This window comes from Emydura macquarii, unplaced genomic scaffold (genome assembly GCF_026122565.2).
Source record: "Emydura macquarii macquarii isolate MOO-44397 ecotype Brisbane River unplaced genomic scaffold, CSIRO-AGI_Emac_v2 contig_1253, whole genome shotgun sequence".
NCBI lineage: Eukaryota > Metazoa > Chordata > Testudines > Chelidae > Emydura > Emydura macquarii.
Genome location: NW_027131390.1, coordinates 35,480,366 through 35,508,187, shown reverse-complemented (window position 1 = coordinate 35,508,187; position 27,822 = coordinate 35,480,366). Strand labels below are relative to the sequence as shown.

At 44.9% G+C, this 27,822-nt stretch overlaps 1 protein-coding gene across 4 annotated transcripts; it reads right to left on the bottom strand.

Annotated features, from left to right (window-relative positions):
• Positions 1-364: 364 nt before the first annotated feature.
• LOC137153288 (hepatic and glial cell adhesion molecule-like) lies at positions 365-27,822 on the bottom strand. 4 transcript variants are annotated; one of them, XM_067548449.1, is made up of 11 exons: positions 27,687-27,822; positions 25,306-25,363; positions 14,479-14,823; positions 11,697-11,966; positions 11,041-11,157; positions 9,016-9,117; positions 6,917-7,039; positions 6,116-6,211; positions 5,489-5,581; positions 3,317-3,381; positions 365-2,574 (listed from the first exon to the last, which is right to left on the bottom strand). In XM_067548449.1, the coding sequence occupies exons 2-11, from the start codon at positions 25,361-25,363 to the stop codon at positions 2,539-2,541; spliced, it is 1,305 nt and encodes a 434-aa protein (XP_067404550.1). In that variant the 5' UTR covers positions 27,687-27,822; the 3' UTR covers positions 365-2,538. The 4 variants fall into 4 exon arrangements, with proteins under 4 accessions (XP_067404550.1, XP_067404549.1, XP_067404551.1 ...); XM_067548448.1 differs by lacking the exons at positions 25,306-25,363; positions 27,687-27,822 and having other exon boundaries at positions 14,479-20,576; XM_067548450.1 differs by lacking the exons at positions 5,489-5,581; positions 25,306-25,363; positions 27,687-27,822 and having other exon boundaries at positions 14,479-20,576.

Below are 27,822 nucleotides of genomic sequence, written 5' to 3'. Positions count from 1 at the left end.
TGTTAAATCACAAAATATTTAGGCAGGATGTTCCCCCTATATGTTCACAAGCAGTCACAGTGGAGCCTGGGGTGTCATGAACAAACAATCAATGTGTCCGGAACATCCTAGTTCTTATTCTTTTTCTCAGTGTAAGGATTAACCCCTAAGCTTCCATGGTCCAGGCCTGCTTTGGTTCAGACTTACACCACAGTGCTCACAGTGCTGGGGCCTACACCTGGCTTGGCTGGGCCAGTGGCCCAGTACGTTGCCACTGCCACAAGTCCTTAGAAACTACAGAAGGAGGGCAGGCACATTAAGGCAGGCCAGGGGCTAAACCAAGTCCCAGTGGTGCCTCACTAGGGGAGGCTCTGCAGAAGCCCTAGTACTGCTGCAGGGAAGAATTTGCCATGTGCGTACACTTGGTAATTCCGGACCAAACGCCGATTCAAAAGGGGAGGCTAGAATGTCTCGCGCTGTCTGTCCATGAGCACATCAATCACCCCGTCTTCAAATGTGTGAACTACTAAAGGATTATTTTTTAGTCCGATGGAATCCCACCCCTGCGTCTTCAGCCCCTCCACCTTCATGGGGGTCCGGCACGCTCAGCAGGAGTGGGGCATGCCCAGGGCACTGCTGGTTGACTGAAGTTTGTGGCAATGTAGGGCCTAACCAGGGCCACTCCCAGGGCCAACCCTCTAAATCGGGGGTGGCCCTCAAGTAGCAAAAGGCATCTGTATCAGGCTCCTTCTACTCTTTCAGGAGTAGCAGCAATGCCCAGCCCTTTGGAGCAGCAGGACTGCACTGGAGGGCCCCTTGTCTCTCGCCCAGTCCTCACCCATGAGCAACTACTTTCCAAACTGAATTCCCTTAAGAATGTTTGTTTTAAGTCTTTTTCAACTCATCTGTGGACACAAGCTGTGTCATTGACTCCCACTGAGGAGCGCCCTCCCCTCCTTTTTTTTTAAATCTCAAGAAACACTCATGGTCTCTCTGAATACACATTACCTGAGAGACGCTGCATAAACTAAGCCCTTTTAAGCTTATACTCAAGAGTCCTACCCAGTAGAGAAATGTGTCATTTTCAGCCCAGGAAATGGGGTGTGCTCATTTTTTCGCCAGAGAACCAAGGCACTATGTGAAGACTATAAATAAACACGTGGACTTGCAGCAATCAGGATAAATGGAAAGGATTTAGTGTATGAGGTTTTTGAACTGGGTAAGGTCTGCAGTGTTGAGCTAACTTATCATCTAAGCTAATTTACTCTTGTGTACAGATGCTAGTACATGACTTAGTGGCTAGGCCTGTGTGGATTGTAATTCTCAATAACATAGAGCTGTGCAAAAACATCCTGTTGAACTTGAGCAGCTGAGAAAACAGCCAGCAGCTGTGGCAGAAATTGCCATCAACTCTTATGATCATGCTCATTATTTGTTACCCAAGTATATAAATGGAGAGGAGGGGGATGGATGTTGGTTGAATTCACAGTTGTGTTTAAGTGATTAAGCAGTGGTTGTTGCCAGGGAGGCTTTTTTTTATTTGCTATCTTGGCTGGAAGAGTGCAGCCTCTTCTTTTAGATGAGGATTATGCCACCAGCATCACAGCCTTTAGCACCTCATGCACTAACTCCTGCAATGTCTCTGCTTCTTAAGACTCTTCAGAAGCTGGAACCGATGCATAACAAGGCTGCAGGCTTCAGCTCCAATTTAGCAGAACCTTCACTTGCTGTGCTGAAATATATTAAGAATGTTGAAGCAGGGATGCCATATGCTCTGGTTGGCTTCTGCATGGAATTTAGGTTGTTGGCTAAACAACAAACAAATCTGACAGTACAGTGCAGGAGCTGCATAAAAATGAAACTGGAGTTATGTTCCGTGACTGTCATTTTAGAAGCTACATTAAAGTTGCAGACTCCAGCACTGAAGAGTTAGAAAATGCACAAATTCACTTACATTAGCCACCGTCCCCCACTACCCTGTAGGAAGCTCTGGGGGCCAGCAAGTACGCTCAGAACAGTTATCACATTCAGAGCTTTTAGCAGCAAACCACCGAGTTCCACTGAGTACATACAAATGGAGACTTCCCCAAGCTCCTTCCTCTAAGTGTGTTTTCATCAGAAGCAAAAAGGCACCTCTGATCCCCTGACCCATTGCTTTGCCCAACTCCAAATCCCTGCTTCAAAAACACAGAGGAACTAAAGTGCCCCAAAGAAATAGGTGGATAAGAAACCCTGTTAACATTAGCAGGGAAAGTTCCTATTTTCCTTTAACCGTGCTCTCATGGTTAAAGCAACAGCGGAACCCTTTTTTACTAAAATTCTGGGGTGGCAGGAGGGATTGAGCCTGAAGCAGACACCTGACTGAAAATTTCAGCCCAGGTGGTTACATTTCAGCAAAGTTTATAAGCAACTAGCTACAGAGGCTTGCAACAGAGAGATTGCCAGACTGCAGTCTGGGTGTTACTAAGAGTCAGTCATAATGGTGACAGGTTTCCAAATTTGACTGGAGCTTCTTCCGAATTATTCTTGGTGGCATAAGACTAGGGAATTCTCTTCCAGCTACTGCAACATTATTTCCTCTGGCTCCGGTTGCACCTGCACAACAATGGGATTATGATCATTATTATTAGATAAATTTGACAGTCTAAAGATGCCCTAAAATCAGGGTTCCCTCCACAAATGAATTCATGCTTCTTGCTTTCCCCTCTTCTAAAAGGTGAGAATATAAAACTCCTCTCTCTAAAACTAGGGGGCACGATGTATGTTTATAAAATGATATGCGATCTGCATATGCTGTGGCAGCACCGTAGTTGAATGAGTGGCTATTTCAGCTTCCAGCTTGTTGAAAAAGGTCTGTAGTTAGCTCGTGGCTAGAAACATTCTGCTTCAGAACAGTCAGAGACACCCAATATTACAATGCTCAGATTGTAATCTGTTTCCATGGCTATATAATTGGATGAAAACAACATTCCAAGATTAAAATACTCGAGGTCTCTTAGTTTTTGTAGCATAGTGAAGCCCCATAGCTGTTGGTGACAATGGGTGTCAACTCAAACTGAAAGTAAGTTAAGGTCCAGCATCCTTAACGTTCTTTGGCAGGTGGGAAAGAAAGCCCAACTAAAAACCCTGGTATGGATTATATGATTAGCCAAAAGCACAACTGCCAGGCTTTCCAGCTCTGACTCCAAGTCTTCTGCCGTCTGTGACTTAAAGCCAGTTCCCCCCATTGTATATGTTGGAAGTTAAATAATAATAACCACAATAATTTGCAACTGAAGGGGCAGAGGAAACTCAAAATATAGACAATTAATAGAAAGTGAGTTACAAGGCCTGTTACCTCCTCTTTTGCTTCCTCTTTGGAATGTTGTTTTATTTCTCTTTGGTCTCCTTGTCTCCTGTGATCTGCAAAGCAGTGGAAGGCTGGTTAGCTCCTGTGTTGTGTTTTGTATAAGTCACGCTTTGCGTACAGGGTGACTGCATCTCTGTGCGGCATTTTAAGGGAGCCCAGCTGCAGAGTGGAGTGGAAATCAGAGCTTTTTGTAGAGCATGAGTTGTCAGGTACTCCCTTCCATCACAAGAAGGACGCCCTTGTAATTTTGGGATTTTAGAGTCAAGGGCAGGAAAGTGATCGGGAAAATGAAATTTCATGTATAATATTCCCAATTACCTGGTTCTAATCTGATTTCCTAGAATCTCCAGCAGCATTTGCTCTTGCTGCTACTGCAGGAGGAAGAGTTATAGATACTGTACAGAATAACATCCATAAAATATACTTTCAGAGTCTCTTCCCCAGGGCAGCGATAGCTTTTGGAAGAACTCACAGATGTTAATGCATGTGTTACAAAGTGCTCTAAGACAAACTATGTCAGATAGGCAAACTATGAGAAAAAGGCACAAGAAGTTGCATATCATCTCAAAAACAACATCCCAAGAGCATTGGTAGATGGGGTAGGAAAAGAAACAAACTGAGCCTGCTCGAGGGCGTTATAACTGAGACATACCTTTATCTGTTCACAGAACTAAACACACTAATCTCACGAGTGACAGGGTTTCAAACCAAATGCCCCAGAATCCATTTCCACAATCCACAGAATCCAAGAACTATAAACACACAGGGTTGGAGGGAGAAATGTAAGAGACATGCACAAACTAACCTGGGGGAAAGACACATGGCATTTAAGATGCAACTGTTAATCACTTTTAATACAGGACAGCTGAACAATTTGCCCCAGCTACTGAAAGAAAATAATTGTCTGCTTGACCACAGTTACTTCATTTTAGTTCTTTTTAGTGGTCTGCTTTCTTGTAGAGATCGCCTGCCCCCTCCTTTTTTGTTCTTACAGTGTTTGTCTTGTACCAGAGTCAGAGAAAGCGTTCCTAGAAGAATCAAGGAGATAGCCTCAACTGGTTCTAACTAGTTATATAGCCTTGAGAGAGACCAAGCAGCCCAGAGAGATAAGCTGAAATCTTCTGTTAGCATGTTTTTTGTTATGAATACCTTTAGAAGAAGTAGGCCAATAGTAATAGGGATAATTTGAATGTACCTATAAGCATTAAGTATTAAGAATTTATGCATATATAATTTCTTTGTCTATGTTTGTGTAAATATGCAAAAGAGCATGCCTTCGGGGTCTCACACTGACCACTTGCTGGGAAGTGTCTGACCTCTGCAGAAATAAAACTTGGAGACTGCCCAACTACCTGCGTGGATCTCTTTTCTATCTGGTGCAGGGTAAACGAACCTCATTTGGAATCTTTTTCCAACACTAACAAGCTGTTACTCAGACCTTAGACTAAATTTATTTTGTTTAACATTTAGTCCAATTTAACTTTTGTAATTTCTATGCCAAATAAAAACCTTGCTTTTATGTACAGGTAACTGGATGGGTAATTGTAGTTAGGCACAATTCCTGATGGGCTGGTCTTGAGGGAAGGAGATCAACTGCCATGTGGATATAAATTTGGAGGTGTGACTTCAGTATGTGCAGAAATGCCTGAACTACCTTTAATCTAGTTATCCTGGATTCCAACAACACTGAAACTGCAGCAGCAGCAACTGCAGTGCAGGCTAGCCACTCGCGTAGGCACACTAAGTCTTGGGCTGGCTTGCACAGCTAGTGATGTAGCCTGTGCTATAGCAGCTTCATCTCTGTACCCAAATTAGTGAGATTAAAGCTAGTGTAGCAGTATTCCAGTTACCACTGCCGCCTAACTACAGTGTATGTTCAGTCCAGGGGGACAGCGGTACCAGCTTGAACACTTAATTTATGGCTAGATTGTTAAATGTATTTAGGTGCATAACAACAAAACTAGGTACCCTGGGTGTTTCTGAATGTGAATTGTTAGGTGCCTAAATACCTTTAACAATCTGTCCCTTAGTCAAATACATCTTTCCCAGGTCAGTTGGAGCATGCGGGAGTGAGTGAGCCACACACAAAGTTACCAGGAAAGAGAGAGGCAATAAATGACAACACACAGCGTTTGGAACGAAACCCCCCAGGATACTTACACCAAACGAAGAGGGCTAGAAGGCCAAGGACGGGTATGATGGCTGAGGTGACTGCGCTGCTTGTCAGATATACAGCCTGTGAGCAGCCTCTCTCTGCATGGGTTTTGTTGTTTTTTTTTATATAAAGAGAAAGTTACAACTTGTCAGTAGCTTGCTCATTTGTCCGAAGAAATCATAAGGGAGCTGAAATTTAACTCAGAAACCTAGATGTAATCCAGACCCTTACAGGGCTCAGAAGTATCTGTAGGAAAAGAGAACTGGAACATCTATATTTTATATAGTAAATGAGATTCAAGGGTGGCATCCCCTCCAATCCCTGACCAGGACTTTCAAATGACCAGAGGTGAGACAGACCTCCAGAAAATCCTTTCTAGGTTTTCTGCTGATCCAAGAGCCTGATGGGATGAGGCTTTGGAGGTTTAGTTAGTGTTGTGTGGATACTCATGCAGCACAGATACATTCAGAGTTCATGTGCAGTATCTCCACGTTGTGATGCAATCAGCTCCCAGTGATGGGACGGTGGGCCGGGGGTCGTCACAACACCAGGCTCTGCAGCAAGGAATGCCAGCTCTCAAAGGTGAGGGAAACATGCAGTGTAAACATAGGAACCGGAGGATCTGTTCTCACCTTGGAGTTGGGAGATTTTCTGGAGTAGGAGACTGCTAAACAACACCACCAATATCACTGCTCCAGGGGCTGCTGAGTCCAGGATGACACACTGCCCTGGGAGAGAGAGGGAAACAGGGAAAGGTTTTCAGAGGCGGAGGCAGCCAAGTTCCCATGTAGGGACACTTCTGCTATGTACATGAGCATAAATCCAGGGAGATCCTCATGGAGTAAACGGGTCAGATCATGGGGCTTTGGAGTCTATTACAAACCAGAGTTACTGGAAAGAGACAGCCAGAAAGTCTGGAAACAATTCTCTTCTAATGACAGCTGACATTTTAAAAAGCCAGTGCAAATACCACAGCTAAGCAGACGGACAAGCTGTCCTACAACTATGCTGGTCATCATCCAGCTGCTGAGGGTCACCTGATTATAACTCAGGTCTCTCACTCATCCCTTCCACATACCTAGTGTTAGCTCACTGTAAAGCGACTCACACATCAGACATGCTGACTCATGACCCAGCGGTCTCAGAAGCAAATCCCACATGCTGCCCTTTCCTCTTCTCTTTTTGCTACCTTTTAAAGTCACGTGTTTGGGACATGGCAGATTAAGAGCTAGATGTCACATAGGCCTTGCAGTGACTCTGAAGGAGATGGCCTGCAGAGTGTGTGTGCATATTAGTACCAGTAAAGGCCCCCCAATACAGCCCTTTCTCTAGTGAGTGAGGCCTGTCAAGGGGTTTTCCTCAATCCCATTTAGGAAATAAATCAGTTCACCACCTGCCCCCCAAAAGCTAAACCATAAAACAGAACAACTCACATGTTTTAGTCTTACATGCCCTGAGCCTTGCAGGCTCCCATACCAACGTTGCTGATATCAGGGCCGTTACTATTATCGCATACGTAAGAAAAATCTCCAGCAATATGAAGGCAGCCAAGGGACCTGGGAGAATTAAATCAGAATTAGAGAGACTGACATGGTTTTTCTGGCTTACTAAAGCCAAATGCCATCTAGAGGTCATTATTCAGGTCTGGGTGCTATTAGATGGGGCTACCGTCTGGCCCCAGTTACATCAATGGCACCCCATTGAGGTCAGTGAGTAGCAGATGGCAGAGTCTGGCTCTCTGGCTGGAGGTGAAGTTTATAGTGGGGAAACAGCTGCCCCTGTGGACTGGAAAAGTGACTGATAAAGGGACAGTGCTGAATGCTGCAGGCTGAGTTATTAAGGCTTAAAGGAGGTCGCAGTTTCATCCCAAGAGGCAACACTGGGTAGGATTCACTATAAACCCAAAACCTCAGTCAACATATAGATCACACCCTTATTATATACATCAACTATTCCCTGCTACTCCTTCTTCTCCCACCCTAAAGCTACTCTGATCTTCTCTATTTAATTTACTCCACTGCACATTGTAGTAAGAAGTGAGAGCTTCAGGCCTGCAACCTAGCACAACAGGCTAAGACATAAAGCCTAAGTGGAAAAAGCCATGAACAGGAGCCAGGCTGTAAACTTACGACCTCACTGAAACTGACACGGAGAAAAAGCTGATACTGCAAGCACACATATTTCCAAAATATTACTAATATCAAAACATTACTAAAAATATATAGCAGGTGCAGAGAGTACCAAGACAGCCTAACACCAAAGAGATAACAAGGGCCATCTGACCCCCTGAAATGACACTTTGATGGACAGAAATGTCTGATAAGATGACAAAGAGCGTTGTTTTGCCCGAACCACCCAGTACAAGGTGAGGGGTGGTATCAGACTACGTCAAGAAGGAGGCAACTACCTATGTCAAAGGGGGCAGAACGAAATTGTCTGTAACAGGGTATAAAAGAGGGTGTCAGAGGGACCAAAGTTGTCCGGCTTAGAGGATAACGGAAAGTCCTGCCGTTAAGTTGTGCCGAGTCCATTGTAACGGAGCACTCCTTTGTGAAGTGTACCGATAGATACTCTATAGGTCGCTTCTCATTGTGCTTTAACTGCAATAAACCTGGCCCGGGTGCCTTCGTTGCTCAGCGGATCCGTGGTCATGTCAATTCATTCGATCGTGAGTGCCGGCTCGGTTATCTGTGCAGAGCTGGGACATCACCTACATGGGGGGACACACGCGCAGCCTACACTAACAACTGACAACACACATCTACAAGATGGGCTGTTTCCTGCTGGACTATGGCAACCGGTGTCTACAATCTCAGATACATAGCAATTTTCAAGAGTTTGCTGCTAAAACAGTTTTACTTACACAACCTTGTCTCAGCCAACTGGATGGTGTGGGCCCATTCAAGGTTCCAGTTCTGGTTGCATAGGAAGATTCAAGCTTTCCTCCATTTTTCACACAACCTATTTCTCAGTCAGGCAGATTTGGCATTCAGGCATGTCTCGGGAAGGGTTTTGAAATGTGGCGTAATATCTTGATTTTTGTAGCTGTTGGCCACTGGATAAGGCCACTAGCTAGGTCAGCCTGTGAGACTGACAACAGGGTGGCTGAAAGTCCACCCCAGTCAAGCCTGCCCCATGTAGCTGCACTACCTTCCTTGTCCTGCAATGAGGCCTCCCTGTGAGCCCCCACTTCCCCTCCACCCCGAGTCCTCCACCATCCCCAAATGCTCAAACACCTCTTTGAAAACCCACTAAAATCACTGCTGGTGCTACCTTTCCTTCCCCCTCCAAGCTACAGGTGTCCTGGTTTTTCACTGAGGGCCAGATCCCCAGCTGGAGTAAATCTGCGTAGTTCCACTGGAGCCATGTCAATTTACACTAGCCCCAGATGTGGCTCTGAATCTGGTCACCCTCCCTTTGATTAACTGTAGGGTTTTCTTCTATCTTCATAGACTCATTAAATTCACCTCATTCATCTCCTTACAATCTGAAGCATCCACATTGGTTAGTATCAGAGCCAGTGGCACTGTACCTTCCTCCTGCATCCAGAGGACAGTGGCAGCGAACAGCAAAATGGAAGAGACACACGCCAGCCCCTGAATGAATATGACCATCCATCTCCAGGTCTCCCCCTCTAGGAAAGCAACAGAGACACCCACAGTGAGTTTCCAGAGCTGCACAAGACCTCAGGCTTAGCAGATTTAGTGTGCAAGGGGTGATGCAAACTTGTTCTCAGTTTTGGTTTGCAGGAGGTTTATTCCCCCGAGCTTCAAACAAACCTCCAAATCCCAAAGCAAAAGTTGGCCAAAGCAACAAAGATTTTTCTAGTTTCAGGTGAAAACATGAGAAACCACCTGGTGTCCTCCTGAACCAGACAACAACTAAGGTTTGCACCAAACTCAGCCCAGGTTCAGAAACCTGGACCAAATTCTGGGTTTGTAACAGAATCCAGGGGAAAGGCATCCATTTCATGTTCTGTTATGAAAGTTTCACAGAACTCTAAAGTTTGTCCACAAACAACAGATTGGGCAACCTTACCTTCTCTCAAAGGGGAAAGCAGAAAAGCTTCATTACCAAGAGTTAACACTGCAAAGCTTCCAGCCTCCCAGCACAGTAGTTAAAAGACAATCACACACTGAAGACCTTTCCATTCAGTTGTGGGACTTCACCTTGGTTACCCAGGCCTTTATCACACTGAGATGGCATTGCCATAGCAGGCTCTGCATGGGGGGGGGGAAGGGGAAGGAGGAGGTGCACCTGGAGAAACCTTGGGTGTGAGGCTCAAGCAGACATTCCCAAGCTAGCTTTAAATTCAGTAGCTCGGATCCTGGAATAGTGCGCTTCAGGAAAGCCCGCGCACAACTCCGGGTAATTACTCCTGGGGCTAGCCCACGTTGAAGCACGCTGCTGCACCTTCACTGCTACTGATACCTGAGCTAGCTAGAGTAAAGCTAGCCTGGAGATGCCTACAGGAGCTCCAATCACACCTTGCAGGTGCGGAATGCATCAGCTCACTTGCTTAGCGGTGCCTCTGTCAGGGGCGACACTGCATCCACTGTATATCCTGGGTGTAATTCACAGAATCAGTTTTCACCTGTAAAGCCCTACGTGGTTAGGGTCCTGTCTACCTTAGACAGCTACTCTCTTTGTCCTTTCTCAGCAGCTTCTTGGCTTAAAAGAGACAGGACGGTTTTCAGTACAGGGCTGCCAACTCTGTCCTTGGACAGTGCAATTTACAATTTGTGATGTTTTCTAAACTGTATGCTCCTAGAGCATGGGACATGACATGACACATTTTGTGTCATAGTAAACAGTTAACCATAATCTGTTCAGCACCTTGTCAGTGAGTGGTGAAAGAAGTACTACTCTCCATGAGTAAGGGTGGAGAATATGGCCCTAAATGGAGGGAATGGTTCGAAATCAAGACAGAACAGGAATTGAGGAGTTGCAGTACGGTTAGTTGTGCTGCATATGAGGAGTGGAGCTGGGAGCTGCAGCTGCTGTTTAGGTTGGGTAAAGGTCCACAGGATTTCCACATGAGGTGGATCAGAACCAATCGTCAGATCTTGCTCCACTGGTGAGACCCTCATCTGGGTTCATTGAACCCAGAGTTCATTGAAGTTGATGGAAATACTCCTACTGATTTCAGTGGCCTTTGAACCAGTACCATGGTGAGCAATTTACTAGGCGTATATCTACGCTGCGATTAAAAACCCGCAGCACCAAGTCTCAGAGCCTGGACTGCTGGACCAAAAATTGCAATGTAGACAATCAGGCTCAGGCTGGAGCCTGCACTCTGAGACCTTCTCCCAAGCCCAGATGTCTACACTGCAATTTTATAGTCCTGCAGTCTGACCCTAAGTTGTCCCAGGCCAGCCACGGCCGTGCTGTGGGTCTTGTATTGCAGTGTAGACATCCCATGGGAGGCTAAGGGGGAAAGCAATCAGCCAATGCTGCCTGCCGTTATCTGCTTTGATCTCAAAGAAAGATGAGCAGAGGGTTTAGTCTGGTGTACAACAGATACTAACCAACACCCACAGGCAGATAAAATACTTACTGATTCTTTGCTTCCCTGATTGACAGCACAAGGCCAAGAAGCCCGTCCCAGAGACCAGAGCAAACGCCAAAGCAACAGCAGACATTTTCAAAGCATATTCAAGAGGCAGTGAGATACCTGTTATGTGGAGAGAATAAATCCCAGTCTCATGGGGAAGCTGAAGAAAAATAATCAATGAAAAACAGAACAAAGAGGCAGTGGGCAGCCCAGGATATCGAAAGCTACTGAGAAAGCTATTGGAGGCTGGGATTTTTTCTGCTCGGGAATGTGTATTAGAGGACTGTTACCTTCTGCTAGCGATGGGACAACGTCCTAAAGTTGAACCCTTTCAGCCGGGATCTAGCCTCTTCTGCAGAGGCTCACTGACAACGGGAAGAAGCGAGATCTTCACTGTGTTAATTCAAGTAAAGGCACTCAAATAGCACACCAATAGGTAGGAGAGTTCAGGGTGTTTTACTGCTCACCTTTGACCTGACACTACACATCAACCAACCCTAGGGAAACTACAAAGTCAGTTCATAAATTGCTGTTTAGTGGCCAAAGTAGAAATGTATTCAGACAAGCTCCATATCTTAGTGTGTAACAGCTATTATAAGACAGGGCAACTACAGAGCTACCCATGATATTCTGAAGCCCAGGAGTAACCTAACACTTACCTACAATGATCAAACTCAGGGAGGATTCCTTCCAGCTGATCTCATTGCTGACGTTGCAGGAATAGGAGCCACAGTCTAATTTTTCCCCTTTCCTGATGTGCAATGCACTGCGATTTTCAGAAAGAAAGTAACATCTCTCCGGGGGGAGGGGGCCTCCTTCCTTCTCCCAATCAATGTTGTCCACTGTTCCCTCCAGCACGTCACAGCCCAACTCAATCGGTGAACCTGCAAGGCTAGAACTGCTCCACATCTGAGGCTGGGACACGGGCCCTGAAAAACATACAACATTGTTGTAGTACCAGTCTTAACACATCTTCCCTGGCGTTACAGGCCTTCAGGATCACACTGCAGCGAACGTGAACAAGGATATGCCCCTGCCAGAAACTGGGGAGCACTGGGGAGTTTGGACTGGGTGGAAGTACCCAGGAGAAGGGGTTACACTGTTATTGTTTATAATACAGTAGTAATCAAGTAAATCAGTGGTTGGTCTCCAAACTTTGGGGGTTGCACACCCCACCCAGTTACCTGATCTGCACCCCTCACGGGAGCAGGGCCAAAGCCGCGGTCAGGGGCCATAAGCGGGGCTAGGGCCGCGACTGGGTCTGGAGCTGCAGCCGTGGGGCCACAGGGACAGGCCCAGGAATGGGCCTGGGAGCTGGGACCTGGGGCCAGGAATGGGCCTGGGAGTCCAGGCCATGGTAGGAGTAAGGCATGGGGGCCAGGCACAGGCCGAGGCCAGGAGCAGGCTGCAGGATGTGCGTGGGCCTGGGGCCACAGCCGGGAGCTGAGGCTGGGGATGCCCCCAGGGCATGGGACTGGAGGAGGGATGGGGGCTAGGTGGCACTTCTGCTCCACCCCCGGGGGGGCTGGCCCAAGTTTGGGGACCTCTGAAGAAAATGAACTAAGAGCTAGCTATTCAATTTAAATATAATCTAAAAAGCTTTAGCTTCCAATTTAAGGATTAAACCCTAGGCCAGCCTAATTCCCCATCAGAGCAACCCCCAGTTTAACCATGGAAGGAGAAGAGCAGCAGCAGATGAATCAGGGTGACTGCACAGTGTACGGAATGTCCAACTACCTGCTTTGTGGCCAAGTGGAATGTCTACACTTGGAGCAAGCACTTCCTGGCTTGCGAATAGCTAGTTCTGCAGTGCACAAGACCAGAGTCTGTCTCAGCTAAGTCTTAACTACCACACACGAGTTGGTTCAAGCTTCAGTTGTGCTACCATGCAATAGTGACCACGATAGATTTACGTTCAACATACCTGAGTGGGTATCATGACATCATCTAGCACAGTATCCCTGACTTCTAGAAAAGGGGATTTCAAAAGTAAACAATGGGATGGAGAAGGTAAATTGGGAGCCAGGAAATGGATTTAAAAAAAAAAAAATCCCAAAACAATGTTAGCCTGTGGAACTCACTGCCACCACATATTAGTTAGGCCAAGATCTTAGTAAGAGTGACAAAAGGATTAGACATTTTCATTGGTAATGAGAACAGTGACATTAGACAGATATTAGATAGGCTAAAACAAACATTTTCTATATATTTTCTAAAAAGAAGGAATATAAACCCTCATGGCCAGAGGTTAGACAGCCACTAACTGAGAAGGTTAGGAAGAAACCCTATGGCCTCTATGGACAGGGTATTCCATAAATGTTCTCTAAGGAGTTTCTTGCACTTCCTCTGAAACTTTTGGTACTGGCCACAGCCAGAGACAGGATAAGATGGGGTACTGGTCTGAGCTGGTGTGGTGATTCCTATGTTCCCAATATTATTGCTATGCTATTTCTCTTGTGCAATACATACGGAAAGAGAATAGTCCTAGAAGAGGACTTCCTGATGGGGAATTTTAATATACCAAGGTATTATAACTTCTAGGTATTTATTTTAACTTTATTTATACTGCTCTGTTTTTAAACAAATTGCCGATAGAATATCTGACACTTGTGATATGTTTACAAAAACCAAAACTTTATATATAGATGTATAGGCCGCTCATGCATTAATACAACATTAACATTATAGATAATACGCATCTGTGACCAGTTCAAAGGAAATCTAACCATACCGACCCTCTGTCATAAATAGCTACTGTACACAGACAAAGCAAAAAATAAACTATGGAAAGAAGCATAAAGCTCGGAGTGAGATTTTGTTCAGAGAGAAATGTACTGAGCTATTGTATCCGTGGGTGAGATCTATCCGGGGTTTTCTGCTAGTACATTTTTCTTCCTCCCTCAGCTCTGTCCTAATTGGTGCTCTGTGCTTAGAGAGCTGGCCATTAAGGAGTGTGGGTATTCAACCCTGGAGCATTATTAATAATAGGAATCATTCAGATGATTCCCTGTGTAGCATGCTGAACATTCACTTCCAAGTGATTTCCCCTACAAGGGGCATCGAAGCTGTTCTATGCATAGGCAGCAAGGGACACTGTATCACCAGCAGAGAGCAGTGTCACAGAGCACATTCAGACTGAACACAGCACCTCACTGACACATCCAGTCTCCATCATTCTGGGGGTTCAGAGCCCATTCCATATATGCACATTTCCCAGTGCAGGGTCAGATACAGCCTTCCCCATTAAGAGGATCACAGACCTCCCTGACATTTCCCAATGCATGACTCAGCATCCCACCTGGTTTCTTTGTGGCTCACTGAAACAAGAAAATCCTCTTCCATTATGACTATTCCCATCCCCAAGATTTAACTGACCCTTCCAATGTACTGATCTGTAAATATTTGAAGGATAAGACCATTTCCTCAGTGTTTCTCACTTACTGAGAACTTTCAGAAGGGTTCTTCTGGCTTCACTCTCAAATAGATTGATACTGGCTTTGTAGACTCCGCTGTCTGTCTCTTGTAGGTTTTTCAGCAAGAGGGAGCCGTTGGATAAATAGAAAACTACTTTGTTTTCATAGGGGACATAGATAGTTGGCTCCTGTGATTCCTTATAATACTGAACAATGAAGCGGGGTATGAGGCCATTTTCATATTCCCACTGGATGAAGTTGATGTCTTTTATGTTGTCTGGTGCAGGCAGCAGCACTGAGGATCCCACCGCTGCGGTTTTCCTTTCCAGAGGTTTTGCTGCTTCTGAAGTCCATTGGAAAACCAGCAGCAGCTCTAGCCAGATAGGGAAGAAAAGTGGAAAAATGGGGGGAAAAAAGTCAGTAATAAAGCAAAGCCTAAAGGGTATTTTTGATTCCATGCTATTCAAGTGCTTATCCTCATCACTTTAGCATCAGAGCACCATTACACAACAGGACTAGCATTTGTCAAGGGTTTCTCTCTCACTCCCTTTTCCTCTTGAAGAAAATTATCTGCGAGTTTTATAGTTGTTTATTTTTAATTTTACGTCCGCTGTGCTAGGTGTGTTAGTGAAGGAAAGGTCAAAGAAGCACGCCTGGCGTTTGGGATGGAAGTGATGACATTTGAGTCAAGTCTTAGATCCTGCGGGAGTTCATTCCACAGACTTGGATTGCCCCTGTGAACACTCCATCTCCTGCACAGACAAGTTTTACTGTTGCAGTGGACAGCTCTATTATGGAGGTTTTATGCCTCTAACATCATCCTGTAAGAAAAGCTGTACTGTATCGCCAGCTTATGATTAAACTTTATGTCCTGGTGTGAGGGACAAGGAATAAATATACTGATGTGTTTTCCCACTGAAATAAAAATGTTCTCTCATAGCCAAGAAGGGGCAGCATCTCTTGGGAAAACAAACTTCTGTGAAGCTACACTTTGTGGGTAATGTTAAGAACTTGCTCCTGAAAAATATACTGAGTATGGTGATAGCATCAGACAGATGGTGACAGCATCACAATGCGCGTGAATGGGGCTGCATTATCTTTCAAGGAAATTGTCTGAAAATGCCTCCTATCACTGCAGTCTGGTCCTTTGCAAAGACAAAACAATTGCTCCGCAGAACATTTTTTATGAACTCCTCTCCGACACAGCAGAGTTTGCAATTTAGTTTCTATCTTTTATGCAATTCAGAGCCCAAGAGCTGAGAAATCAGGCTCCTTACTGAATCACCTAAATACTTTGGCCTATTTGAATGCTTCCTAATTTTCCTAATCCCCAAGTAGGGATGAAAGTACTTACCTTCCTCACATGGTTGCTGTTGGTGTTCATTAGTTCTGTTAGAATGGTAATTTGAATTATTATGGAGCAATAGTGACTCTTTGGTTAATGCTGAGAAGAGATTTCTGTTTAAGAGCCAATTTTTCAAAATTCTTTAAGATTGCCATGCCTCATCAGGACCAGAGCTAGTGGGGAAAATATGGAGTCATTTGGCCAATGGGTTCCCCAGCCACATTCTTCTTCCCCCCCTTCAAAACACAGATGAGCTGCTTTTCATATTCAAAGAACTTGACAATTCTCCTGTATGGGGAGATGGTCTTGAAGAGGTATGCCACGAGAAGGATTGAGTAGACTGGCGTAAATGTGAGGTCATTTGGTCAAGGTGTTTCTGAAATACAGTTGTCCCCCTACCACCCTTCCAAGAAAGAGGGCTGGTTTCAGAAAGTTTCAGCGTTTTGTAGCTCTTTTGCACAGAGTTAGGGGAAGAAAAACCAAAAGAACTAGGGCTCTGATTCTGACATGACATCAGAGCACTGCCCGAGCTGAGCTATTCAGTGGCAGTAAGGAGAAAGGGGCCAGAGGCACATTTCTGAGTGTTCTGTGCTGCTGCATCCCAGATCAACATCTTGCTTAGAATGGTGCAGATTTTGGTCCACTTGTGGAATGATGCAGGAAAATCTTTCATTCTACAGGAACTCCAGACAGTCAGACAGGTTTCTGGGCAAGACAAACTCCCCATGCCCCACACCCTGTAGCTCATTAGTTGCCTCTAGTAATTAATCTTCCCATCAGTCAGCAGCTGATTAAATGGTTCCATGGCATACAGGGATGGTTTTCTGTCCTCTGTTCTCAGTTCTACCAAAGAACTGTTCTCTTTTCCAGTCAGAGATCTTCAGCAGGTTCACATCAGCCAATGCCACCAGAGCCTGAAAAAACTGCAAGACCATCACCAGTAATCTACCTCCATGGCCTTCCCCTCACATCCCTTCATCCTTTGCCATACCCAGCTAATGAGCCAAAGCTACACACAAATACCAAAGCTTTTGTGGAAATAAATAGAAAGCAATTGCCATTTTCAGGTTAGGAAGAAGGAACCCTGGCACACAGCAGGCAATAAGCAGAGAAACGTAGGGATGAATGGGGTGGGATGCTGAGGGAGATGAAGTTGCAACTTCCGTCTTGTTATGATGCACAGAGGTATTTCTCATGCTCTCCTGAACCCAGTCCCAGTTTCCAGAGGTGCACTTTCTGGTTGCCTGGAGAAGGTCTGTAAAACAGCACAGGCGACCCATTCCTGGCCAAAGTACTCCCACTTATCCTTGTGCAGTGCACAGCCACGTCTCTTCCCATCAACATGTCAGCAGGTAAATTCTTAAGATCTGCCATGTTTAAAATAGCTCTTAAACCTTCCCACTCTAATTCAATGCAGGCTAAAGGCACCATGGTTCTAAACTGCCCCATGGCCAGGAGTTTTGCCATCTCTTCTGGGAGCGTATCAACCTCCTTAATCACATCTTTCCTGACTAGGCAAACCTGGGCTCCCGTGTCTCTCCGCCCCAGCACACTTTGCCATTTACCTTGGCCTCTTTAATAAACTCCTTGCCTACCTGCAGGAGGTCAGATCTGACCAAATTAACTAGATCTCCCTCTGCCATCACTGAAGTCTCTGACTCGAAGGTAGTTGTGTTAACATGGACAGATCTGGCATTGTTTCTCCATTTATTCAAGCATTCCACCTGAGAAGCACCTCCTTGCACCTTCCTCTTGAGTTGGGTTCCAATCATTAGATCTGCCAGGAGGGGGACTGGTGCTTGGGTGATGGGTGTTTAGTCCCCTCCTCTTCCTCCTTTTTCCCAGGAACAAGCCAGCCCCTTCCCCCCTTTTATTACTGGCTTCTGCCCATCTCTTTGGGACCTGTGCTCTATGAACAGTGCATGTATGAGCCCCTATTACAGTTGCTGGGGATTTTCCCCTTGCTAACCTTACCTCATCAGAGCAGACATCACAGAAGTGCTCCTGAGCAAACAGATCTACCAACCTGTCATAAGTTTCTGCCCCTGCACTTTTTATACATTTTCTCAAATAATCCCTCATTTCCTGAACCTATTCCCTGTAACTTAACTTTCCAAGTTGTCCGAGGTGTCTAAAAGTTAGGCAATATGCCTCTGGAATCATCTGAAAGCTTTTTAACATGGACCCCCTTAAACTGATTGTACAACATTGCATCATTTATGTCCATGTCATTCAAAATTTGTAAGGCTTTACCAGGCAGTCTGGGGAGTAAGATAGACATTCTGTCCAAATCAGGGATTTTGTGTACTCCACGTCTTTTTGAAGGTGGTCAAATCTTCCTTGATGCAACCAGTCTCCCTGTAACTCAGGTGCAGTTTGTCCCGGCTGCATGATCCCTGGGGAGGATTACCCATGGGCGGGGGGTTCCCATGCTGCCTTTCCATATCCCTTTCTTGGGCTGCTGCCACCCGCTGTTGCTTCTCAGCTTCCAGCTCCTTTTCTTGGGCTTCACATTTCCTGTCCTCCAGCTCCATGAGTTTCCGGTGGGTCTCCTCCAGTGCTGCCTCCTGCTGATGCTTGTCTGTCTCCCTCTGTCAAGCTCTTTCTGTTAATTCCAGCCTTCTTGGCTAATGCTTTTGGACCTCCATCTTGGCCAGTTCTAACTTCAGGGCTGCTTCACTGGGACCTGGGCCAGGCAGGGTTCCTAAGCCTTTACTCCCTCACCAACATTTCTTTTGAGGAGTCTGGCTTCTCTGCATATCACTTACCTTCCATGAGCAGCAAGCTCATTTCTTCGAGGGTTTTCCCTGTAGCGACTACTATACACTGAAATGTAAATGCTATATTTATATTTCAACTGATTTGTTTTATAATTAAATGGTAAAAATGAGAAAGTAACAGTGGGCTGTGACACTTTTGTGATTTTATGCCTGATTTTGTAAGCAAATAGTTTTTAAGTGAGGTGAAACTTGGGGGTGCGCAAGACAAATCACTCCTGAAAGAGGTCCAAAAGTCTGGAAAGGTTGAGACCATTGGCCTAGGTGAAAGATCCAGGGTGTATCTCTGCATCCCCAATTATACCCAAACAGTCAAGTTTCTTTACCCATATATGAAATTCCCCTCCTGCTCTTTATTTCTCCCTGGAAATTCCCTCTCATGAAGACATTGCACTCTCTTCATTAGCATCAGGTTTAGCATATAAACAGACCTTCACTGTGAAGCGGACAATACACAATGACCAGACAGAGAGATAAGTGTCTGTTATCTTGCCTGTAAGGAATATGTTTGAAGTTTGTCACCTCCTGGTTACCTGCCCTAAGAATATAATTTTCAGCATAGAAACATAACTCCTTAAATATTCTCTGTCCAGACATAATGCCATGATTAAGATGCCCAGTGGGCTACTGGCTCTCAATAGAGATCTCACATGCCACTCTTTAGTGAATTATGTATATATCCAACTCAGGGGATCCTTGTAAAATCCTATGCAGCCTTTGTGCCCTCTGCCAGTTGACACCAAGAGGTCCATGAGTCACAATGAATCACTGGAACAACTATTGAGGGAAGTGGTGGATTCTCCATCTCTTGAATTCTTAAGATCAAGACTGGATGCTTTTCTGGAAGATCTACTTTAGCCAAACAGAAGCATTTGGGCTCAACCCAGCAGTAACTAGGTGAAATCCTTCAGCCTGTGTTACACAGGATGACACAACCATAATTTCTGGCTTCAATCTATAAAACACCCCCAGGAGTGTCACCACCACACGACACACATACACCACACATACCAGTGTGGATACAGCAGCTCAAGTGTTATTTTGCAGTGTGCCTGATCTCAGTCATGCTAGCTCACTTGAGAGAAGTAATCTGAATATCTATAACTCATGTTAACCCTGCCGTGATGACACAGCCTCAGTGGCTAAGGGGGACAGGTTCTTCAACACAAAGAGCATAAGTTGAAGTCCTCTCCTCAAGACAGATGTGGTGGGCTGTGCACATTGGTGCTTTCAGATGTTTTAGAAGTGCAGTAGGGCTCCTTTAGGACATATGAATGGTGTGTGCAATTCTGAGGAAGTTCAGCACCACATGAGTGGATCCCCAATGCATTCTACCTGTCTGCCCAAGTCCTGCCCTGGGACAGATGGTGGGCAATACTGTGTGTGTTATGATGCCAGGTGTAGTGGTGTGGGGGCTGGGCTAATATGGAAAGTACTTGCTGGCACATTAAAAATGATAACAAAGAAGCCAGTGCAAGAATCCTGGACAGGAAAGATCTTACTCTTGGACAGCACTTGACATAGTGGACTGGGTCTGTATCAAGTACAAAGAATAATCTGGGGGACCTTTTCCGTCCCCAGCTGGTAGATGTACTCCTCACACCCCTCAGCTACACCTTTCCTTTTCCCCACAACCCCTGCAGCCTTATCACAAACATGGAGAAAGCAGAGCTGATAGCTGAAGGGCGGTGAGGTGTGCCCAGGAAGCTCCCCTGTAGTCCTCCACAATTGCCCCTTAATCATGCTCCCACTCAAAAAAAAAAAAAATTCACTGCTAAAAGAAGTTGCTGCTGAGTCAAGGTTGCCTAGTGCTGCCTAGTGCCCTTTAACCCAGGAAGGTGCCTAAACTTAACCCTCTGAAAATCAGGAATTACAAAGATAAGGTTATGTCTTCCACGCACAACCTCAACTCCATCCTGACCCCTTTGGGCAATGCCCCGCCCCTTCCTATCACACACCCGAGGATCCCAGCCTTCCTGAGCATCTAGAGGACAAGGGGGAAGTGCACAGGAAGCTCTTAGGCCTTGTCTTGACTAGGAAAAAGGTTGAGCTGTTGAGGTCAGTCTCAGTGAACATAAGCCACATAAGCATGACTAAAACTCCCCTAAAGACTCAGTAGGTATTAACACCCTTTTATCCTGTTCTAAGGAATCCCTCTGGCATATCACCTCAGTTAGTCCTGACTGAACCTGGCAGTCCCCAGTGATGTGTGCCCACACACTGCTAGTCATCCCTGGAGCAATCGTGCAGAATGGAGACAGAGGCTGCATGGGAGTGTGTGAAAGCGAGAGCAGATGGGACGTTTCGGTAGGCACTGAGGTGGTTAGGCTGGGGCAATGGGGACGCCAGCGGTTGTTAGGATGTACTCAAGTTCTCTTACATTCCCTTCTCTTCTTGCCATCCCCAGGGGCATGCCAGTGTCTAAAGGTGGCACTAAGAGCCTCCTGACGTGCAACAGCTCTGATTAGAGCGATGAAGCAGAGTTGTGCTGAGGGCACAAAGACTTTGATTACTGCTTTCTCCTCAGGCACAGAGTTAAAGTTGTTGTTGGGGGCTGGTGGTGTGATTGTACCTTAACTCTCTACTTCCAGCTGTGCAGAGGTTTAAGTTTAGCCACCCTCCATGCTCTAGAAGGTTAAGCAACCTTAACTGTGTGTTTAAGTTCTTGTTAGTGAATTATTAACTCACATAGATATCACCTATGGGGAGGGAGAGAAGAACCCAACCAAATCATAATGTAAGTTGGCTATGCCATAGTTTCAAAAGGAATCGCTTAGTTGTACACTTTCCCCTGACTTTTTTTCCCTTCCCCTGAATCAGCATCAAGCATTCGTGAGTGATATAGTCCCTTGTGCTGATGGCAAGAATAGTTATACCATTAGTGATTGAGTGAAATTTTACTTTGTCAGCAATATTCCAGCCTGTTCCCATCTTGACTTCTGTTTAACATGGCCTGTTATCACATGGGGAAGCAAGAATTCAAAACATTCCCCAGAGGCCTAAGAATAATAACCTCTGGAAATTATGGGGCCCTCTCCATAAGGGAAAAAATGGCATCATCCAATCACCTACCACTACAAACCCCTGCTCACCTCTATTTTAGCTGTTCTCAGGTTAATATATTAGTTATACTCTGCCTGCCTCAGTCATTCACCTGGAGGTTTACGCTCCACTTTAAAAACAACATTTGCTGCAGTAGAATATCCGTGCCATTTTTCTCTGAAATGTAGCTAAGTGAAGATCTCCTTTGGAACAAGAAGTGACCTCTAAATATAGAGTTAAAGGTTTTCAGTTCACCTATATTATTATTAGTTAAGAACCAATGATGCACTCAGCATTGAACCATACAGAAAAATGGAGAATCCCTGCTGCAGGGAGTTTTCTGTCTGGCTTTGGTTTAGAACAGAGGTTCTCAAACTGGGGGTTACGCAGAATGTATTCTGGGGGAGTGTGAGCAGCTTGAGGGCAAACAATAACGTACTGCGCACATTTTACCCACAGCAATGAATAGGGGTCTACTTATTCCATGCCACCCTTATTTCTCTGTTGCTGCTGGCGGTGGCACAGTCTTCAGAGCTGGGCACCTGACCAGCAGCTGCCACTCTCCGCTCTGCCTTCAGAACTGGGTGGCTGGGACCTAAACTACTACAGTCACCAAGAAGAAGGGGAGGAGGGGGGACACAATGAAATAAGTTTGAGAATCACTAGTTTAGAATATGGAAAAGTTACAATGAGAAACATCAATGTTCTCAAACACAAAACCTTAACAGTGACCGCCTATGCTTTTACAGCAACAGATCAGCATCTTATTGTCACGCATTCCGTGCACTTGGGACTTCATTCTGCCTTAATGCTGTTGATAAAGCTGGGTTATGTATTGATTTTGAGTGACTGCTGGAGAAAGAAATGAAAGCCTTATGGAGTGTTGGAGTCTGTTTTCAACAGCACTGTAGGCAATATGCAACTGGAAAGGAATGCACAGGCCTTTTCCCTTCTTGCGTCCATGCTTTTAGATTTTGGATATATGGGGTATGGCCTGATGCAACCAGCACCGTCGTTAAATATACTTGTAGGGGTTCATACAGCTTTGGTGTGAGCTCCTCCCAGTCAGGTAGAGGGGGACTTGCACCTGCCTGGGAATCAGAGGGAGAAGCTGTGGTGCTGAAGCTGCTGCCAACTAATGTTGGCCCTTCTGAAGAGCGTGAGACTGTAACATGATGCTGTCAGTTGTGTGTGTCTACATCTTATTCTCATTTAAAAGTTACTGAAAGTATGTACACCAAGAACAGCGCTCCATGTTTAGCACTAATGACACTGCCTGGCAGATAGAGGGAGCCTTCACAAGAGGTCTGTGTAATCACTAACTTCCAAAAACACTCCACTGACTCTCTCAGGGACTTCTGTAAACTGAATACACCGCATCCACATGCCAATATTTCACCAGCAGGTCTTCCTGCTCCACTCATCTTTCCTCTGGCTCTCTAGTCCTTGGCAGCATGTCACACACCTTTCAAATACCACACTGCCAATGCACGACACTTACCCGTGTAAATCACCACCACTCTGGCCAACACCAGGGACTGAACTGATGACCTCCAAAGCTAAATGCATAAGTCTTTATAGTCTATGTTAAAGAGGCAGGCACTCAAGAGAAGAAATGTCACAGCTTCACATTCTCTGTGGACTGGGCACAGGGCAGGACAACAATAGGTTGATCAGTGGGTTACATCACCAAAGTGTGACAAATGACTGAATGGTGAAACACGTAGTTTGCCAGTTCACACCATAATTACAGGTTACCATAGTTTAAGTACAGAAATTGCTTCAAAGAGGCACAGTCACAGTGTGAATCACATGCAACCATCATATCCCTTAGAGATAGGCTTGGAAGAATTCTATTTTTTTAAATAGTTTCAACAGATAATATCAATGTTTATTTTTAAGCCTTTGTTTTTTAAATTTTTTTATGGATTTACATTTTCACAATAGCAGGAAAATTATGGTGGGGGAGTTAGACAATTTTTTAATGGCAATAGATGTTGAGATTCAAAAAGTTAAAACTTTGTAGCCACTAAAACACAAATTGTCAACATCACATGCCAAAAAATACAAAGTAAATATCTTTCAACAAATAAATTCTCCAACAGAATATTTCTGCCTAGCTGTAAGTTTATATCATCATCAATGGGCATTTTTTTCCCATTGGTTTGTGTGTGTACAATGGAATCAATGTTTATCAACAAAAATCTAATTCTGTCAAGCCCATTTATAGATCAGCAACAGGGCATGAACACCTTGATCCTCAGAGCCGTAGCATAAACTCCTAATACTTAGCTACAGGAGTAATTGCTAGCCTAGCATCTGTGTAGATCAGCCACTAGAGGAAGCCTTGACACATACTTTCCCCATAGGTTACACAACCATGTATTAGGTAGCAGCAGAATATTAATGATCAGGAATCCTGGATTCTCTCTCTGGCTCTGAAAGACAAGTGTGGTTTAGAGCGGTTAGAGACAGGCAAACCAAAACTGGCTTATTCAGTCTGAAAGGTAATGTGGTTCACTCGATAAGATTGGAATGTGTCATATCAGAAATCTGGTTTCTGTTCCTGTGACCTACCGTAAGATCTCTAACATTTTCAAAGGTGAGGTGTTCAGTAGCATTTCCCTGTCTTCTAGGGCTGGGGGCTTTTAGCCTTTGCTAATACAGTGGGAAAACAGTGGTTAGAAGAGTTGAGATTTGAACTTCTACTCTTTTACCCACCTCAGGGATATTTTCCCTAGACAACAGGGGCATTTGGTGAGGTAATCTGTTGGTAATTTTGTTGTCCCCTAGAATTTAGTGAGAGAATTGACACCACAGCAGGTATTCTTGAGGGTTTGGCTTGTGCCACAAATTTGCCATTATGAATATGAAGTTATAAAACGTTCTACAGACAAACACTACTGAGGTGTAACTGACAGAATCAGCACTTGAAGAACAACAGTGTCAACAAATGACACACCCCAGAGTGGCTTAGATTTCTCACCGAAAGGGAGAGTTTTTAACTTTATGATTTTCTCTTTATCCATGCATTTTTTATCATTTGATAACTAAGTTTTCAAAATTTACACTCTCTGTTATGTTTGGCTGGTGTCATTTCAATTAGATTTCTACAAACCAAACAAACTCAAATCTGTAATGCAAGCTTTAACTGTAGAGGAGCTACAGCTCCACCATAATGTTATTTTGTTAGTGACTATTAGCATCTCTCAGGTCCATTGTAATTTGTGGAGTTCTTTAGGCACTGAAGTTGGGGAACTTTCACTGTGACATAAAGGGGAACACAAAATATTGAGCCAAGTTCTCCACTAGAGTGGATTTCAACTCAGGAGTCTGCTCTACCTACCTGTATGCAGAGGATGTCTTTGTTTTCTGTTGTAATAATAGATAATCATGAAACAAAACAATTAACACAAAATTGTTAATTACATATGTTAACTTACCATGTAACATCCAAGATGCATTATAATATAGACACATTATAATACAGTCACTATATGGTACTTCTAAACAATTGTTTTCACCAACATACAATTTTTTTTAAAATCTCTGTTTAGTCGGGCAGACTTCCAGAGTTAAGAACAAAGAGGCTGATCACTTTAACACATTTTAAAATACAGACACTTATAAAATATAGCTCAAAGCTCACTAAAGCTGCTTCCAGGATAAATCTAGTTTAGAGGCACATTACCGGCAATGAAGGTACAGCCTTTGCCCAGAGCCGCCAAGCAGCAGCAGCAGATCAGCATCTGTGAAAGGAAAACTGTTTAATCCTCTAGTGACTTTAGAGCTGTAATCCATACATTAAAGAAATCACAGTAACTTCCAAGAAACACACACCATTATATTTTTCTGTGATATACAGAAGGCGGTTTACCCAGATTCTCAAGTATTTTTAGGGCCTAATTCCCATTGACTGATATCTTTGAGGATCTGGGCCTTAGATACTAATCCACATAGTAAAAGGCTAGACTAGGGGAGGGACACAATTACAAAAGTTCAAACACAATTGCTGACAAGTCCTTCTCATCTAACTGTTGCTTGAATATACTGGCCTAGAGGCTACTGTCTGCTTTGGTTTCTTAAAATAATCCAAGAAAATCATCTAACCCAAGAAGCCAAAATAGCAATTGTGAGATGAGGGCAGATCCTTGGCTTGGGTAAACTATTACAGTTCCATTGACTTAATTGGAGCAATACTAGTTTACATCAGCTGAGTAGTTCGCTCAAGATCAGTAAGCAGACCAATGGGAAAACCACAACACCTTGGGAACTAAGCTTATTGGCAGGTTGAAAATTTTGAAGTCCTGACTTCTGTCTGGAAATCAATTAACTTGAGGTACTTAACATGTTGAAAAGGGCTAGTGTTCTTTCTTGGTTACAAATGTTTGTTCTTGACCTTATGCATCAGCGCATGAAAGACACCTACTAAGTCATGTATAGTTTGTTCCTTACAGGCCACTGCAGCAAGTTTTCTAGTTCTTCATCCAACCTAGTTTTAACGTTTCAAATGTTTACATGAACGAAAATGGGCAGAAGTGCTATTTTGGCTTTTGTATTTTAAGGAAGCAGGCTGTAGTTAGAATAGCAGCAAGCCACTGATATGATTGCATCTACACATGGAGCTACATAAGAATTGCGATTGTGCATTAAAAATTTACACCTTATCTTATCCTAGAATTATTTTCGTGTGTAGATATGCCAAACCTAACCTTAATAAACATGTGTTGTTATTGTTACTCATTCCCAATTCCCTCTTTCTTGCTGATATGATCACTTGTTGCATCCTGCAGACACATACACCCACTGACTTTACTTACACAGTCCTATTAACTTTCAATTGGGCTGCTCATGTGAGTAAGGTTACTCATACCATGTTTGCAGAATGCAGGCTCTTCAAAGGACTAGAACAATTACACAGTTCCTAGCACAGTGGAGTCTGACCCTGATCAAAGCCTTTGGGTGCTACTAGAATATTTGTTATTAGAACTCAGAGCACATTCATTGTTATTCAGCTACAGAAGTCAGTATTCCCTACTGCAATCCTTCATTTGGAGGGGCAGTGGAATCCCGTGAGCCCAGTTAACAATGAAAAAGATGCCCAGACACCTTGGATTATACTTGCAATGCCAGGTGCCTTTGTAACCAATAGGGCAGTGACTTTACATTTCAGTAACCTTCTGAACATGATTCATGCAGACCATCTTCACAGTGGTTTGTCATTCCTAGGGATTGTCAGGGGGAAGGGAAGGGGGCAGCAAAGGGTGTTGCCATTCAATATAGGGGGAGAAAACAGGAATACAAAAATAACTTCCCCCTATATTTTCCCCAAGAGGCTTGAGAGAACCTGATGCAGGATCTCAGGGGAAGGAATTGCTTTGCAGACACGTCCCCTGCCCGGCCCCCAGTTTAGCTAAAAACATTTCCCATCCCCTGGGGCCCCTTCTGCCGCTAAAGGCGACTTCTTCCCGAAAACGTGAACTCTTCCTAGCCCACCCCCTCCTCTGCAAGCCGGGCGGGTCCCACACACCGAGCCCTGCCAAGGGGAAGTTTCAGAAAGCTGCGTCCTAGCTTGCGCTGCTAGGTGTGTTTGGGGAGGGGAAAGGAAACTGATTTGTGCCTCTGACTGCCCAGTGCTGGCCACCCCCGGGATCCGACCTCTCCTGCCAAGGATCGGCTGCACCCCCCGCTCAGTGGCCATTTGCACAAGGGTCGCTGGTGCAGATCACCAGTGAAATGGCAGGAGGCTCGGCCCGCAAAGAATGATAGCGAATTCCCTCCGCTCTCCCTTGGCTCCGGGAAGGGCGGGGCAGGAGAAGAAAAGCACAAAAGAAACCTAAACATCTCCTGGTCCGACGCGGGGCGGGGTGGGGTGGGGCAGGCCCCGGCACCGGTACAAAAGATCACATCAGCGGGTGCAAAGCAGACCGCGATTGCGACAATCGGAGTGAAACCGAAAGCGAAAAGAAGTCCGCGACAAGAACAACAGCTGCTGGCAGCTGGGGCAAGAAGGTGCCAGAGTGTCAACAGCGGATCCCTCCCTCACCTGTACATAGAGCAAACCGCACTTACCCTGACTAACAGCGGCCAGGGCTGCTAGCCACAGCGGTGAGTCATTTCCTCGCCTGCTCTGCGCTTCCGCTCGCCCGGCTGAGCGGCTTTTTGCCGGCTCCGCCCATCTACATACACTACGCATGGTTAATCCCCC